Raw genomic sequence first — 18617 nt, forward strand, 5'->3', positions numbered from 1 at the left:
ACATGAAAACAGTGACCTCTCCCTGCCTTTAGATCTGGAGCAAAATAATTCATTAATTAATGCCTAATTAATTTCATTTGGTGACTCCTAGTTCTTATGTTATGAGAAGTAGTAAACAACAATTCCTTATCTATTTTCTCTACACCAAAAAGAAAAGGAGTACTTGTGGCCCCTTAGAGACTAACAAATTTATTTGAGCATAAGCATCTGATGAAGTGAGCCGTAGCTCACGAAAGCTTATGCTCAGATAAATTTGTTAGTCTCTAAGGGGCCACAAGTACTCCTTTTCTTTTTGCGGATACAGACTAACACAGCTGCTACTCTTTCTCTATACCAGTCATGATTTTATAGACCTCAATCATATCTCCCATTACCTGTCTCTTTTCCAAGCTGAAAAGTCCCAGTCTTATTAATCTCTTCTCATACAGAAGCCTTCCCTAATCATTTTTGTTACCCTTTTCTGAACCTTTTCCAATTCCAATATATCTTTTTTGAGATGGAGCAACCACATCTGCACACAGTATTCAAGATGTGGGCATACCATGGATTTATATAGAGGCTACATGATATTTTCTGTCCTATTATCTATCCCATTCTTAATTATTCTCAGCATTCTGTTAGCTTTTTTGACTGCCACTGCACATTGAATGGATGTTTTCAGAGAACTATCCACAATGACTCCAAAATCTCTTTCTTGAGTAGTAACAGCTAATTTAGACCCCATCATTTTATATGTATAGTTAGGATTATGCTTTCCAATTTGCATTACTTTGAATTTATCAACATTAAATTTCATCTGCCATTTTGTTGCCCAGTCACCCAGTTTTGAGAGATCCTTTTGTAGCTCTTTGCAGTCTGCGTGGGATGTCACTATCTTGAGTAGTTTTGTATCATCTGCAAATTTTGCCACCTCACTGTTTACCCCTTTTTTCAGATCATTTATAAATATGTTGAATAGGACTGGTCCCTGAACAGACCCCTGGGGGCCACCACTATTTACCTCTCTCCATTCTGAAAACTGACCATTTATACCTACCCTTTGTCTCCTATCTTTTAACCAGTTACCAACCCATGAGAGTACCTTCCCTCTTTATACTGTGGCAGCTTACTTTACATAAGAGTCTTTGGTGAGGGACCTTGTCAAAGACTTTCTAAAGGTCTAAGTACACTATATCTACTAGATCCCCTTGGTCCACATGCTTGTTGACCCCCCTCAAAGAATTCTTGTAGATTGGCAAGGCATGATTTCCCTTTACAAAAACCATGTTGACTCTTCCTCAACAAATTATGTTCATTTTTATGTCTGACAATATTGTTCTTTATTATAGTTTCAACCAGTATGCCCAGTACTGAAGTCAGGCTTACAGGCCTGTAATTGCTGGGATCACCTCTAGAGCCCTTCTTAAAAATTGGCGTCACATTAGCTCTCCTCCAGTCATATCCAGTCAAAAGGAAGCCATATAAATGGAATGTGGGTAAAGAAAACACAAGCAGTATGAGAGATGGAACAAATCACAGCTTAAATCAGATAGTCTCAAAATTGATTAAAAACCTGCAAGATTTCAGTTTGTAATCTATTCACAATATACCAAAAACAAAGCTCTGAGCAAAGGCAATGTTGTATTGTATCTAGAAAAGATGTCAGCTCTTCATTTACATACAGATACCCATACTAACTGAACCCACCCCACCCACACACCTATCTACAGCAAACAATAGCTACATTGTGTGCATGAAAACTTGTATATACATTTCTATATAAACAGTATATTACAATGCCGTATCAAGCCCCGTGTTTGCCCGTTTATTCTGTTTATCTCTATCCAGTTCTGTGTGTACATGTATAATGATCAGAGGACACAATTGTATAGCTTCCTATCCACCTACCAGCCCCAAAGCCACAAACAAACAGCAGAAACCCACACAAAGCCCGAATCAATGGGCTTTGTGCGGGATACTAAGTGGGAATCGAGGAGGCTGGGATTCAGTACTTCCAACCCACATGTGGCTGCCATACAGCCCCTCTGCAGACACGACCCCAGCCAAAGGCAGGAATAGAGGCCCTCGCCACTTTACACCTCCTGTATGGGGTGTTAGGGCCACTGAATATGCAAAGCTGGAGATCCCATAGCCCTTCCCCAGACCACCCTCTCTTGGTCCTCCCAAACCTTTACTGAGTGCTGGTCTGTTTGGGGCTGGCAGGCAGCTCCCTTCCACAGTGCACAGGAAATGATCTGATGAAGTGAGCTGTAGCTCACGAAAGCTTATGCTCAAATAAATTTGTTAGTCTCTAAGGTGCCACAAGTACTCCTTTTCTTTTAGGGACCGCAGTGTGTCCCCAGTCTTCCTGCAGTCCCTTGAGTTACTTCAGTGATGTGGAGATCCTTGCCAGGCCCTCTCTACCATGTGTGAAATTTACTGAGACAGAATTGGGCTCCGGCACTCATGGTCATTAAGGATCCCATCTCACTATTATAATGGGCCTGATTTTGATACCTTTACACATGTTGACTAGCACCTTAGTCTTAAAGTAATCTCACTGATTCCAGTGGGACTGCTCATGAAGTAAGTGTTACTCAGTGTAGGTAAGGATATCAGCAGCTGGTCCTACAAGAGAAGTGTTAGCCCCAGTGTCTTGGTCAAAAATCTAGCTTGGGTAATTGCATTGAATCTACCTAAACTCTCCACTTCCCCTCCTAGTATTGCTAGACTAAAATTGCTGCTCTAATCTGGGTGAAATGTAATGACCTGTGTTTATGTAGATGGTCAGACTAAATGATCATAACAGTCCATTCTGCCCCTTAAAATCTATGAACGAATGTAGTCTTCCCCAGAGGTGGCTGCATTTCGTTGCTGAGTATGTGATCTTTAAATTCTAATACCTAGTTTAGCTCTTTAGGCTCTTACAGAATGAAAGGTGCAATATACATGTAAAGTATTTGTAACTGATGTTGCATGTCTGAGTTGATGCCTCAGTTCTGTTGAAATAACAGGCTCAACTGGAATTATTTAATCTAAGATTATCAATCAGAGATTAGTACAGCAGTATATAGAATACAGAATGAAATAGATACATTACCACCCTTTATTGTCAAACTAAGATCAGGATGAGTCTCTCCCCTGCATCTGGAAGGGACGCGCAGTCTTCATTGCCCCAACTAAGTTTCCATACCAGTATCATTATATAGGGTTTCAGACAAAGGAAATCTCGTTGCCAAGAATATTGTCCCAGAAACATATGTTGTGATGTCATTTCTATAGAGTCTCCGTTTACCTGATTTGTGTGTGAAGGCACGATTATTTACAGCTAAGAGGACTAACAATTCTTTAAGATAAACTCGCTCAGTGGGTCCTTCTTACCACAGGTGCCGGCTTCCTCCGGGCCCCAGCAGTGCTCAACCCCCCGCCCAGTTCCGCCCCCTCCTCCCCCACGCCGTCTGCATACCACAAAACAGCTGATCGCCACAGGCGGGAGGCACTGGGAGGGAGGGGTAGGAGTTGATCGGCGGGGCCGCAGGCAGACGGGAGGCACTAGGGGGGGAAGCTGGCTGCCAGTGGGTGCTAAGCACCCACTAATTTTTTTTCCTGGATGCTCCAGCCCTGGAATACCCACGGAGTCGGCGCCTGTGCTTCTTACCCCACAATCATTCTCCCCTCTTGATTCCCCAATGGAAAACAGTTGCTGTAAAAATCATCCCTTATTAGTTTCCCAAGTAAGCATTTTATATATATGTATGTATGTTAAGGAGATGGTTTCCGAGAATATCTGGAGTTTTACAGACATGTAGGCACCCAAGAATTATTAAATACAGCACAGTGAATAAATTCCGGAAAAGGCTTACTTATCAATCAAGGAACAGTGTTCTGGGCCTTAGAATTCAGACATACTCTTTGTTGAAGATTCTAAAGAATAGTTAATATATGTAAATAAATCAAATATACCGGAAAAAAATAATTAAAAACATTCATATTTACTGACAGGGGTACTAACACAGAGAATATTCTAAATTAAGATTAAAACACATCCACTCACATGGGTTTGACAACAGATAAATAGTTTAAAACACTGAGGCAGTGGAATTAAAAACAAGCTCTAAATTAAACTCTTTCCTCAGTAAAAAGAAAAGGAGTACTTGTGGCACCTTAGAGACTAACCAATTTATTTGAGCATGAGCTTTCGTGAGCTACAGCTCACTTCATCAGATGAAGTGAGCTGTAGCTCACGAAAGCTCATGCTCAAATAAATTGGTTAGTCTCTAAGGTGCCACAAGTACTCCTTTTCTTTTTGCGAATACAGACTAACACGGCTGTTCCTCTGAAACCGATCTTTCCTCAGTGTTTCACTCTTTGCTATGCTGATAGTTTAATTTTTTATATAGATAAAATGGGGATTTTAAGCAAATTTTTTATTGATATTTTTAGTGAAAATTGCATAGAAGGGAAGGTTTTTTTCAGTTCTGTTGGTAAGATCACAGACTATTTGACAAATGAGATACTACTTAATTTGAGCAAGGATGTGTTCTGATAATTGGGCCTACAAATTTACCCGCATTGTGAGTGGAACTGTCAGATATTGGGCCTAAATGGTGGATACAGTAATAAGGGGATGGACTCCACCCATCACTCCCTTTTTGAGTTCTTAAAAGAAATAGATTTAGTGGATAAAGTATGAAAGAACAAAAAGAACAGCTGGGAAGAACAGACAGAGGCTACTGGAGTGAGCTTCACCATCACAGGTGTCTCTACCACAGTTTCCTAGGACCGCTAGCCTTCATCATCTTAATCTTGAGAGGTGTCCTGACCAGAATGGGCCAAAGAGAGGGACCTGATGACATTGTCAACCCTACCAGTTCCAGCTGAATCCCAAACTCCACCTGGATTGACAGTTCTTACCATCTTTGCTCCCATCTAAGAGACTGCCAAACAAGGGGGGTTTTCCTTCTAAGACTGGACGTTGACAGCAGCAACAGTGACGTTTCCAACCCATCTTAAATAACTAATTCTCTTTCCCCCAAAAGGACAATTACTACCACCTTTGATACCACCTAAGAGATGGTCAAACAACAGGGTATTTTCCTTCTAAAACATATCTACAGATAAAGGGAAAGGGAACAAGGAACACTGTTAACATAAAAGCCTTATTTAATATTTTGCATTTCAAATACTTTAACTCTTTCCCCATCTTTTCTTTATCTTCAACAAAAGGTTAAAAGGATTTTTAATGATGTTTTTGCCACAGTGCTAAGCAGCTGAGCTCTTTGTATACCAAGCCTCGGACCTTGTTTAACACTGTTTAATGTTGGGCAGTGACTGGATTATGTTAACACTTTTGGACCATTTATTCCATCTAAATTAATACAACAGGTGGCAGGAGCCTCAGACACAAAGGATTAGATTGAACAGATTACACTTAGCCCGTAATAAGAGGCAGTGTGGAGCCTCATTGCTGCAGGGGTCCTGTGTCCACAGGAAAAGTGCATACACTGCTATATTCCTTCATGGGGTGCAGCACACTCCTGTTGTGTGGAGTTCTGTCTCCTCCTGGAGACAGAGAGAGCAGTCACTGGGCTCCCACAGGCAAAAGGACACGCATTATGTTAGCCCCTTATATGGTACATACAATGGTGGGCAAGGTTCCTTACTCTGTCTCTCCCCCACAGACCACTGGCTAACTGCCAGAGGACTAGAGAGGATCTAGCCCTAAGTAAGACAATAACATGACAACAAGAATGCCAGTAGACTACCAAGGAGAGCAGTATAGAAAGGATAGGGGTGGAAAATATCACCCATATCTAAATTCCACAAATAATCCCTTAAACACAGGCATCCCTGAAAAGTTAGTGGCCTGAAGTCAGTTCTTCATGTGATGGTATTGTGAAATCACCACTACTTCTGATCAATTTCTCTTTTCTTCAGAACGAGGCCTCTATCTGAAACAATAAGAAAAGCCAAACAAGAATACAAAGATTTTTAGTTTTCTTTTTTTCCTCTCGCTTTCATTTTCGTGTTTTAAGAGGATTTCTGTGAGTGAACACTTTAATGCTCCCAAAAATGAGATTGTTATGTGAAAACATATTGCATATTTATGCCCAATTAGTGTATAAGTGTTCAGTGCTCAAAACTGGCAGGTGAGGGACTCAATTTAGATCAGTGCTGGCCGCCGCTTCCCGCGGCTCCCATTGGCCAAGAAACGGCGAACCGCAGCCACTGGGAGCTGCGGGCAGCCGTGCTTGTGGACAGTCAATGTAAACACTGTCTCGCGGCCCGCCAGTGGATTACCCTGATGGGCCGCATGCGGCCCACAGGCCACAGGGTTGCTCACCACTGATATAGACTGACCCCATCCTCTTGCATCCCATCGGCGGGGCCCTACCAAATTCACGGCCCTGAAAAACACATCACAGACTGTGAAATCTGGTCTCCCCCGTGAAATCTGGCTATTATAGTGGGGTGGTGGTATTGCCACCCTTACTTCTGTAACTGCCTGCAGAGCTGGGCAGCTGGAGAGTGATGGCTGCTGGCCAGGCACCCAGCTGTGATGGCAGCACGGCCACCAGCAGCAGCGCAGAAGTAAAGATGCTAATACCACACCACGCCACCCTCACTTCTGTGCGGCTGCTGGCGGCGGCGCTGCCTTCAGAGCTGGGCTCCCGGCCAGGAGCCACCACTCTCCAGCCACCCAGCTCTGAAGGTGATGCAGAAGTAAGGGTGGCAACACGACAACCTCCTTTCAATAGCCTTGCAACAGCCCACCCCCCGCAATGACCCCCGTTTGGGTCAGGACGCCCATGGTTACAACGCTATGAAATTTCAGATTTAAATATCTGAAACTGTGAAATTTAAGATTTTAAAAATCCTATGAGCATGAAATTTATCAAAATGGACCATGAATTTGGTAGGGCCCTACCTATCAGACTGCTCTGGGACTGGTCAGACAGCCCCTTGACAATTGGCACAAATTTGGTTCCAAAAATATAGAAAATAAACCACTTGAATGTATTGCTCACCCAATGAAAGGAAATAAATTCACTCAAGGGAAATCTGAAATAACTTTCTAGCTATTATAACAAAGGAGATAAACAGATTAACAATCTTGTTTGCAAAAGAATAGAAGCCGATAGCTTTCAGATTAAGTTGTTTGTTAAGGGCCCAATCCTATACTCTTTGCATAGGTAAATCTTCAGTGGAAGTTTTGCCCTTGTGAGTAGAATGGGACTGGGCTCAACACTTGACAGCGCAAGGATAACAGACTTAATAAATAATTTATTAAGCAATAGGAGTGACAAATTCTATAAGTACGTTTTAGGAGTCACACCAAGGTCTAGTAATCAACTCAACATTGCTGCCCCGTTCTGACAGCAACAAAGTTCCTCACTTTTGGGTACAAAGGAATTAATTTAGTCATTTGCTTTTCATATAAAAGAAGAAGGTTTCAGCTACCTAAGCTTTTCTTATGGTTTGATGCAGCTCCCACTGAAGCCAGTGGAAGGACTCCCATTGATTTCCGTGTGTGCTGCATCAGACTCTTAGGTTGCATTGACAAAATTGTGTGTAGGACAAGAAACTGAATTCCTTTACCTGAAATGTGAAGTTTTCTCCATGTGATGGTAGGAAGAAGTCTATCATGAATTGCTGGATGTTAACTTGTAACACAGACCACTTCTGCTTGCTCCTGCAAAATATATGAAGCAAAGGATGAACAAAGTGCTAACCCATTATACTTTGATGGATCATGACTTCCAGAAAGAAACTCCAATAAATGGAGTATGGATGGATTTTGAGAAAAATGAGCTTTGCTATGGTAGGCCAAAATATTTATTACAGGGTCAGTAATGTTTTTTCAATTAACAAGTGATCCTCAAAACAAATGGGGGAGGCGAAAAGAGTTCTTAATGTTGACGAATAGCACACTGTCAAAGAACTCAGTGCAGGAAACAAGCCAGGGATTTAAAAAAGTCATTCACCCATTTGATACTAGTGAACAGGAAGATTTTCCTGGTGAGCAGGAGGGCACATCCCATCAATATGTGCAGAGTATAAACTGTCTGAGGTAGGGAGTGGAAACAGGCTGAGTTAGTTAGGGATGGCCAATAAATTACTTGGAAAACTGGATTTTTGATTAAGTGACACTTTTCTAGAAAACAGCCTAATTTCCATGACACATTTGACTTTTTTCAACCCCCACCACCCCCAAATACTTGAAGACTGAAAAAATGTTGGCCAAAAATGAATCTATTTGATTCAGAAATGCTGCCAGGTACCTCATAGGAGTTATAGTTCAACTGCCTCTTGCCCCCATTCTCATGGACCATTCTCCCTGCCTCGACTATATTTCCCATGATGCAACTCAATAAGAGGGGCGATGGTGGTGCATAATGGGAGATTTAGTCCAGTCCATGTTCCAGCTAGTCTAATCAGTTGTGTATCTGTGGAAGCAGAGCTGCGCCGGTTTGAAGATGACGTGCCCTGACTGAGTGCCAATATCAGGAGGCTTTATGCCTTTGTAAAGCATTCTGCATCTTGAACTGTGTAGAGAGTGCACTGGGTAGATGGACTTGCCAGACCCTCATGCTACCTGCCTCTATGCCTTCCTTGCTGCCCTCCATACTTGCCTGTCCTCTCCCGCCTCAGTGCAACATAGTAAACAATGGCAACAGAATTCCCATACAGAACAACCAAATAATGTCCACTGAGTCAGGACTTGCCTTTGATTAGCCACAATAGGGTAACGTTGGGAGCAGGGGGGTGGACTATAGTGAACAAGCCAGAGCATGGAAATGGGGAGGAGAGGTGGTTCCTTTTTGATCATTAAAAGCAAGAAGTCCCTCCTCTCCCCCCCCCCCCCACACAAAAAAAAAAACCTGCAAAGGGAATTCATTTTTTCCCTTGTCAATATGTAACCATGCCCCCTGCATGGGTCATTTGTGGGGAATGAACACCGGACCTCTGGATCAAAAAGCATGAGGCCCTATTTGCTTGAGCTAAATGATCAGATCCTCAGCTGATCTAAATTGTCAGAGCTCTATTGACTTCAATGGAGCTATGACTGTTTACACCAGCTGATGATCTACCTATAAACTAGCCTACTCTTTTGGAAGCAGTCGCAGGCTCATACATCTCTATATATGGTCCAGCCACTAAAAGGATCAAAGACCTACACTCTGCCAGTCAGGACTGCATATATGCAGAACATCATTTTCTCTTGGTCATTGAAGTAACTAGCTGAACATGGTAGCTGTAGAACACATGCAGGTGTGGCTCAAAGATTTTGTCAGCATGAGTCTCAGAAGATCTACATAACTCCTGAGTGATGAACCCACACACAAGTGATGTATGCAGGTCATCCCAAATAGATGCCAATAAAATCTTTTTAGCAAAGTACACCATTCTGTTTTCTCCATTTGCTACATTTTACATTAAAAATATTTAGCAGTTATGTTCACAGCATACAATACACCACAGAAATATTTATCTTCTTTTTATTAGTACTGTTTTTGTATCCTTCCACATTACATGCCTTGGAATCATGTCTGACAAAACAGACCACAAAGGCAGACAATACAGTCTGAAAGTTCTAACTATGGAAAAGCTATCTTAGGCTATTAACAGTGGTGTCAGGATTTTAAGCTCTGATCATACCTCTCAAAGAAACCTCTTTTTAAGGAACGTCTTTCAATTTAATCCCATAATTCCCTACATTCCTCACAGATTTGGTGTCCCTCTCATTTTTTTTTTATGTTTCACAGGATACAAACAGAGAAGCCAAATAAAAACAAAATACTCGTACTGGAAGATTGCAACATAACACTACATTATTTCTTAGAAATCAGAATGATAAAAGAACCCAGAAAAAGAGAGAGACAAAGCAGGCTGCTCCCTAAAACAGAGAAGCATAACTCATCTCACCTAACTCTAGGCTGTCTGTCTGCTGACAAACTGTGCTAGGCCCAGACTACATGCTTCCCTACAGACCCCATAACCTGCAAGCAGGACCAAGAAACCTCTTACTCTTAAAGTAATAATGTTAAAATTTGTACATGGTCTTCAATACACCGCCCTTTTGTTTAAAATTATTTAAGACAGAAGTAACGGGGTCATTACACTAAATAGGTGAATCCCACAGCACTGTAATGTACCTGCATGAATAATTTTATGCCCCTTTTTGGTCTTTGTCACATTTGTGCCTTGGCAAGTTGAGAGGTATGGGTCTAATATCACACAGTCTATCAGAGTTAGAAACAAATTGATTTCCCCACTGGAAAGATTGGTGTAATAATGGTGTCTATCAGGCCGACCTCAATTGTGAGCACAACTGTTAGAAAGTGGGTGAAAGTTCACAAAATGTTACCATCACCTATAACAAGTGTGGACAGAAAAAGATATGAAAGGGAGACAGAGACTGGACTAGTTCAGACAGAAAGCTCTACTGATCCAACCCCAGGGCTGTGTTGAGATCATATCTGGTTAATAAGAGAATGGAAATTAATGGACCAAAATTGATGTGCTAGAAATCAGGACTAACTGGTGGACAAGTAATGAGGGTATGAGCTATTCTACCCAGCGCCACCCTTTTAGGGTTCTTATAAAAGGGACTCTCCGGGGATCAAATAGGGAATAGACTCCTGGGGGAATCCCTTGAGCAAAGGCCAACAGGCTTCTGCTTCATTCCAGAGACTGTCCTTCGCTGGTGGACCTTGATCATCAGTATGTCTAGACCAGCACACCAGTGAGGACGCCTGATGATCACTGCTGGACCAGTGAGGATCCCAGACTGATATACGTGAGATTCTACCCTGTCTTCCTTTTCCTTTGCGTCCACTACTATCTTCCTCTGGGGCTCTGTCTGCTAGCTTTACACCTGAGCCAGAGACCAGTCGTACCACCTGACACCAGCACAACAAGATTAAATGGCTCATTGAAGTCCATGCAGCCTGAGATGGATAAAGGAGAGGGACCTGACCGGACCAGCCATATGACATCCCAGACCAGGGAAGTGAGCCAGAGTCCAGAGCAATAGCTGTCATGGCCAACCTGACAGCCCAAAGCATCCACCTGTGACTGACCATCCCTTTGTATTGTGAGAATGTCAACAAAAGCCTTATTTCTCCCACCTTTACTATCCTTTTTCTTCCTTCCTTTTTCTTTCTGTTTTGCCAGAAGCAGAAAAAGTAACCACCATTCTCAGAGGTCAACTCAATATACAACAGAACTAATCCTTTCTTCTCCACTAAGATGGACTGTTTGACAAAATATGAGACTTTAACCAATATCCTCGCTCTAAAAAGGACTTTGATAAGTTTGGATTAAGTTTGTTTTGCATAACCACTCTATTGCAAGATGTTTTTTCTCTTGTGTGACCTAATCAATACATTTCCAAACTTTGGCCTTTTTTTTTTTTTTTTTGTACCCTGGGATTAAGCTGACCAAGGTCTCTCTGCTCATCATAACCCCAAACCATATTGGACTATTTGGTGTTGTACAGTGACAGGGTCAGGTTAATACCTTTGACTCCCTGGGCTCACCTATTCCATTGAAATTAACACAACAGTTCTTTACTTCCTAATGTGAAGTGGTTTCCTTCTCTATAGGCCAAATGGATTGTGAGCTATCCTTTCACTGGTTCAGGAGTGAATATCGCCTGCTCTGGGCCTTGGCCCAGTGGAAGTCTTGAAGCAGAAATTATATATTTGGAGGGAAAATATTGCTCTGGCAAGTTGTTTTATTAGAAATATGCAGCGACAGTTTGAAGCTGCTCAGAGGTTTGGAATGTCCCCAAGGAAAAGAGCTCAGGTGAGGTAGTCAAAGGTGTATGATTAATGCAGTTTGTCACAGGAGTTTTCATTTTATCAAATGGATATCACCACCACATATATGATATACTTGGTTAGATTTTCTAATCAAAAGAAAAAGATACTCTAGGTGGAGCCTGGTCTGGCAAAGCATTATCTGAACCTACTGCACAAACATAGAATAGGGTATAAAATGAACCCTTCTGAATGTAAGGGGTACTTATCCGAGATCCAAATTCTCTCTCTTTTCTTTTTGAGAATTCCACACTGCAATGGACCAGAAGGGGATCCAGTTACTGTCAGTCATCCTCATTTTAGGGCTCAGTGCACTGACTGAAGGAGCAGAACCCCCAGGTAAGTATATTTATTTGCTATTGCATTCAGAAGTACTTACATGGGCCTGATGCTGCTGATTTCAATAGCAGCAAGAGCAGAACTCCTGTTTGTGTACAATAAAATATTAACATTTCATCTCAAGGTATTGTTCCATGACCCTGATCTGGCTGCTACTGAACTCAATAGCAAAAATCCCCCTGACTTCACTGGGAGCAAGATTAACATTCATACGCTTAGCAAAATAAGCAGCAACCTACAAAAAGGAGTAGTAATAGACATCGAACCTGGTACTAGAAAACCAGAAAGATCTTGCCTCATGATGTGCTATTGTAGCCAATTCTCTGCAAAAAGCACACTGTTTATTTTAACTTATACCACACTGTTGTGCCAATACAAGCAGAAAGTTGTATATAAATACTGCATAATCAGACAAAGAAATCCAATTAGACAACCCAAGAAATGGGCAGCAAGTAACTAGGTTTGATGCATTTAGACAGCTTTTATTGAACCAATCTATTACTGATGCCTCTACTGTAAGATTAGAATGTTAAAATTCCAGCTATTACAATTTGCATCTGATCCCTTATTTTACAATAACCTGACTACCATGGTTTTGCATCTTCACAACTATACTAATTTGCATGGAACCCTTCTCTCTCTCTTTCTTTCTAAAAGATCAGCAAAGGTGTCAAAATTTGCTGGATCTGGAATAGTATATGATGTTACATTCTTACTCCTGGGCCTGATCCAAAGTTTACTGAACTCAGTGGGCCTCATTCCATTACCTGAATGGGCTTTGGGGGAGGTCACTAATTCTTAATGGGTGAAACCCTGGTCCCACTGAAGTCAATGGAAGTTTTGCCATTGACCTCAATGGAGCCAGTATCTTCATACTGTTGAAAAGCTGTAGACCAAATGATTTCTGGCTTCAGTGGGTCATGGAGAATTTATGTTTGCAAGATTGTTTGAAACCAGTGAAAGTGCCACTGATAAAAAAAACACTAATAGGGATAACGAGAGAGAGATGGTAACACTGATTTTTGTTCTAAACAGCTCCATGCCAATGTACTGTGGCTCCAAAAAACAGAGTGAACTGCGGGCCTCCAGGAATCACTGCCAAGCAATGCGAGGACGCAGGATGCTGTTTCAATTCAGAAGTTCCTGGCGTCCCCTGGTGCTTCATTCGTCTCGCAAGGAAATGTAATGTACCTTTCTGAAACATGTCTGATTTCCCTAGTGCTTAACTATGCAAAAATGTGTCCAGGTGGGAAACAGTGCTACTTACACAATAAGAAGGACAACCAAATGGGTGCAGATTTCTATTAGAACGCTGCAAAGAGTGAGGACAGTGAAAAATACTAGCGTAGGCAACATTCAACCTTACTTTCAAGTCTCTTATATCTCTATTTTTCTCACATGCTCTACATCAGTCATTTGCTTTCTCTCCTGGATAGAAGTTAGCAAGTAATTAAAAGTGGCCCCCATCTGCAGCCGTGTTGACTAAAGTTAGGAATGTCTTTGTTAATTTATATTTGTTTTCTAAGTGGCTGTCCAGGGCTAGAGTTACTCCACATCAAGTCTGATCCAAGGCCAGGAAAAAAAAAATCTTTAAGGGGACATGAGCCCATCTTTAACTGCTTAGTGCCTTCTGCAAAAGACCCCTGGGTCTATCTTCTCTCCAGTCTCTCCAAACTCCTGATACTTCTCTCCATTCTCACTCACTCCCCATTTTAACTCCAGTTTTCTGTTCTCCTCCCCTCCCCCGCACTCATTCACAGCATCCCTCCCATTATGCTCTTCAGGTAAGGTGCCCCAACTGCAGAACCTCAACCCCTGCTTTAGCTTCTTCCTTGAATAAGTCCTATGGATCCTGTATTATTTTGTTTTTTTCCTTAAAATTTGAAAAGATGTTCCCAAACTTTGTCTCTAACGGACACCAGACTTAACTGAATAGGAATTGTAGGGCCATGGCTCTGATCCTGAAACATGTAGCATATAGGGAAATTCTGCTGTGCTTGCATGCTTCATATAGCAAGATTTGAGCCATAGATGTTACTCAAGACACTAAGGACTTGACTGAGGAAACTATTCTATAGTGATTCCAGGCTGGAGATAGAAACTCCGCCATAGAGTTGGTCCCTATACAGAATAAATGAATTAATTAATTTAGCCTCAAAAACCTCTAGAGTACCTTGCAAAGACCTCAGAGCTATGTGGTGTCCAGTCCTATTAATAAATATCTAAAGGGGCTGCCTTTTCCTTTTGTTTTATTGTATCCATAATGCTTAATTCTAATTTAGTACTATCCACTGAAGTCAAGAAGGGCAAGGGATTCTTATCTGTAAATGAAGCCACCAACTCTTAACACGAGTAGTTGGAGGATATTGAACATGTACACTGGAGCAAGTTTGTTTCTGGCTAACAAGGAATAGACAGAGAAGTAGTGAAACACCTACATTCAAGAATATCCTCTCTTTGGTACCCAGAGTATTTAGGCCATAGAATTCAAATCCTTTTATTTTAGGGCCAAGAGAAGAAACAACATCAAACAGACATGGGATGATACACCCCTTTTCAACACCCTTCTCCAAAAGAAAGAGGTGTAGTTTTACCTGAAAAACGCTTGAGAACTAAAGAGCTCTTAAAAAGAAAGAACAATCCCATTTCAACCCTGCTTTTAGGCAACTTATGCCAGAGGAGAGTCCTACTAAGAACACCCAAAGGGCAGCAAACCCTGTGTAAAGCTTTTCCTGTAGTATTAGATATTTATAAACATATTGACTAGGAGAGACAATGCAAAGTACTCATCAACAGTAGAATGGTAAGTGTAGAAACTCTCTTATTATTCACATAACTACTGCACATCAGACCTGCTGTAGCAGTATGGTTCACAGACACCTTAATACTTTACGGACGAGGTTCAGCATCCATAAGTCATTTGGTCTCTATCATGATGAGTCATTTTTATTACCTTTCATAAAGATAAGATGGATAATGCTTCCATTCCAGCCCCCAAGTAGCCAAATCTCTATTCAGCAGTGAGGAGGAGTGGGGGAAAACAAACAAACAAACAAAAACCAGGGTCAAAGAGAAAAGAATATAAGTGTGATTCAGTTCTGAAAATCAAGCATTCAAAAAAGGCAGCTTCTTGCTCAGCAGGTTTGCTTCCCCCCTGTATTCAGTTCTTTCCTGTTACCTTAATGACACAACCAGATCTTTACTCCTGTCGACCCTGAAGAGCCACCACAGCTCTGGGCGGAAGATACGTTTTATTCCTTCTTTTGCATCATCAACAACTTTCTGCTCTAAGTTCTAATTAGTTAAAGCCATGCAAACTCATTGAAGGCAACTGGAGTTGCACATTTAGCACTGAGGGCATAATATGAAAATAGTGAGATTGCATACTTGTAACAGGCAGTTTTCTAACTGAACCTTTATTACAATTTATACAATACATGAGACAGAAAGAAGCCATCTGGGCCGTCAGAGCCCAGACTGATTTTGTACTCTGAGAATTAGGAGGGCGAGGAGGGAATCATTTTATTTTATAAATGGAACATGTTTCTTATGGGAATCATGAGAAACAAATGGCAGAATCGCACAGTGCCATTTTTACAAATTCACTTTTCAGAGCAGGACTGTACATCAATAAATATTATTGTGCAGGAACACCATACCTGGGCTGCATGGTGGTGAGATATGCCCACATAAGTTTTTCCACAGCTGCTGAAGGGGAATTGGAGATTTACCAAACAGATATGCACAGCTACAGTTATCAGTTGATGTCAGTTCTGCAATGGTCTCCTGGATCCCGATGTGAGCTTTCACCACTAGTTTGAAGCATGGACCCTGATTACCTCCTAAGCAGCCTACTTCCCTCACATGATTGAAGGCTGAGCACTGATATAACCAATTCCCCTCAGTCTGACCTACTTGCTGAACAACTGCTCTTGTCTGTCCACCTAGGCTGTGCTCCTCCCACCAGGCTAAGAAGGTACAACACCCTTGTTAAGAGCCAGATTCTGATTTCTGAGGCTTTAGGGAACCTTTCTCAGATCTGCCCTATGAAAGGGTCAGGCTGAATTGCAGTCTATGTGATCTGGAGAACACAGGTTCTGTTCCATTCTGACTCCCTAGGGCAGGGGGAGACACCACCATTGTTTTTAGTGGGGAGGGGTGAGGAAGAGGCAAGATCATGACTCCACCATTGACTCTGCTCCTGCATGCTAGGTAGTTCTAGGAAGCATTTTGCCTCTGAGGCACAATTCCTCCCCACGATCCTGCTGAGGTGGGAGGGCTCCCCACCCCCCTTTATTTTGGACTTAAGCTAAACAGGCATAGCTTTGCCCCATGTGAATCTGGTACCTATGTTGAGAAGATTGGCCTGGCTGTCATGTTCAGTGGCCAAACCTCACTAATGTATTGTTTAAGTTCTAAGCTGCATTGTTGTCATGTTACACGTGCCCCAGATCAGAGAAGTTTACACTCTGTACAAAGCCAATTATTACACAATTATTAAAACATTTAACCTTTTGCTTCCAGGTACTGGGATCTGGTTTTGATTCCTTCATTCTGCTGGATTATTTAAATCAAGCAGTTTCTGCGGTTAGCACCTTCTGTAGGAAATGTGGGCCAAATTCTCTGCCCCCACTGCACTCCCTTTACCTCACTCAGAGCAATGAGAGCGGCCAAAGCACCATGCACTCCCACAATCCCCATCTAGCAGCTGGTCCCTAGTTGCTCTAAACTGCACCTGTGACCAAGGCTGGGTGTAGAATCAAGGAGCTGTAACGGGCTCCCTGACAGAACCCTCCTCCCCCCACCACACCCAGCACATGTTTGATGCAGCAGGGACTCTGTCTCTCAATTTTTATAACCAAGTCCAGTGCTATTAAAGTAACAGTTTGTCAGTGGATTACAAATAAACATCATGTACGCCTCCACCTACCTGTCTGTAGCCATCTGATGTCTGGTCTTACACTTAGATTGTCAGATGTCTGGGGCAGGAACTGTGTTTTTGTTCTGTGTTTGATCAGCACCTGGTCCATGACTGGGGGTCCTGGGTGCTATGGTAATATTAATAATGAATAGAATAAAAGAAGCCTAAGGTAACGTGCCTTTTTAAAAAAAAAACAGATAAAAAGGTCTGTCCAGCAGAGGTAAAACTCAGAAAGAACTGTGGTTACCCCGGCATCCCTGCTACAGTATGTAAGGCGAGAGGATGTTGTTTTGAGTCAAGACCCCCTGCTGTCGCCTGGTGCTTTTATCCTCTTCTGGTAGAAGAAGGTAAGTTATGTGTGTGAAGTAAAGTTAATTTTCTCAGGGCATGAACACATAGAGGCTTGTAGTTGGGAATTTTACTCTTTTACTTTCTGATCTGCATGAGACTTTGCAGGCTAAGCGTTAGTAGAGAATTCCCTTAGACTAAGCTTCATGGAGTCTTCCGTCATTATTTGCTTGTGTTGAAGGCTTGCATGCTCAGGGTGTGAGTGAGGTAGAGGTCTTTAATGTTTAAAAAAGGGGGGATGAATAATCATAGAAATGTGGGCCTGGAAGGGACGTCAAGAGCTCATCCAGTCCATCCCCCTATGCTGAGGCAGGACATAACAATGTATTACATGACACTCACTGCTGTTATAATGTTGCCTGCAGTGATGCAAGATGTGTGGCGATAAAGGGATAAGACAGTTCTTGTGCATACAGTACTTAGTACTGGGTGTCAGTGCCACAAGGAGGGCACAGGAAGGTGGTTCAGAGTCCAGATGGGGCATCTCAGCCTCTCTGGAACTTCCCCTCTGTGGATCACAGCCCTCAGCTTAGTCATCTCCTCTGTGTCACAGAAATAATAACACCTTTACACACGCTCCTTGATAGATCTTCATAACTCATGTGCCTTAAACATATAGAAAGATGTGTAAGAGGGAACTGTTGTGCTGAATAATTGCCTGACATACCACTTTTTGTTATCTGCCACAGGCAAACACGTGCTTTTAGTCTTCTGTGGATCTGATGAAAAAATTCAACTCTTAACCCATTTCCCTTCTTTCTCCCCTAGATTGTTAGAGACCATGCACCAGGAAATTGCACCAGGAACCTCTCTGTCAATGGATATACTCACACAGGAAAATAATAGAAAACCTTCACATCTTACACTTCGCACTCTGTAATAATTCTGATTTCCAGATCATTTTTGCCTTGGATTTACTCCTTTTCCGATGACCCAGTTAATCATAGCTTTTATTCTTTTTAGTAGGTTGGTACCAAGCAGCTGTCCAAAGCAATAAAAGAATCAAAACAAAATGTATAAATGCTGAGTTGTCCTTTGTTTTTAATTGTCCCAATATTTCTCCCTTCCTCTAGATGTACATACTTTAGTGCTCTGCAGATGAGACATTAGTCAAAATATTTCGACACAAACCACAGGACTTTCAGTTAGGGTCAGATTGCGATGCCCTTACCAGAGCTGGGGGGAATTTTTTGATGAAACTGTTG

At 42.0% G+C, this 18617-nt stretch overlaps 1 protein-coding gene across 1 annotated transcript; it reads left to right on the forward strand.

The window, feature by feature from the left end:
* The first annotated feature begins 12051 nt into the window (after positions 1 to 12051).
* Positions 12052 to 18351, forward strand: LOC125631158 (trefoil factor 3-like). The gene is made up of 4 exons (XM_075132552.1): positions 12052 to 12143; positions 13179 to 13325; positions 17262 to 17411; positions 18181 to 18351. The coding sequence occupies exons 1-4, from the start codon at positions 12062 to 12064 to the stop codon at positions 18186 to 18188; spliced, it is 387 nt and encodes a 128-aa protein (XP_074988653.1). The 5' UTR covers positions 12052 to 12061; the 3' UTR covers positions 18189 to 18351.
* The last annotated feature ends 266 nt before the right edge of the window (positions 18352 to 18617 follow it).

This window comes from Caretta caretta, chromosome 1 (genome assembly GCF_965140235.1).
Source record: "Caretta caretta isolate rCarCar2 chromosome 1, rCarCar1.hap1, whole genome shotgun sequence".
Classification (NCBI taxonomy): Eukaryota; Metazoa; Chordata; order Testudines; family Cheloniidae; genus Caretta; species Caretta caretta.

What these genes read in the sequence shown, in the direction of transcription:
- LOC125631158 (XM_075132552.1), top strand. Translation starts at nt 12,062, where the DNA reads ATGGACCAGAAGGGGATCCAGTTACTGTCAGTCATCCTCATTTTAGGG. An exon ending in TGAAGGAGCAGAACCCCCAG is followed by an intron (nt 12,144 to 13,178) that starts GTAAGTATATTT and finishes TGTTCTAAACAG; the next exon opens with CTCCATGCCAATGTACTGTG. An exon ending in CATTCGTCTCGCAAGGAAAT is followed by an intron (nt 13,326 to 17,261) that starts GTAATGTACCTT and finishes AAAAAAAAACAG; the next exon opens with ATAAAAAGGTCTGTCCAGCA.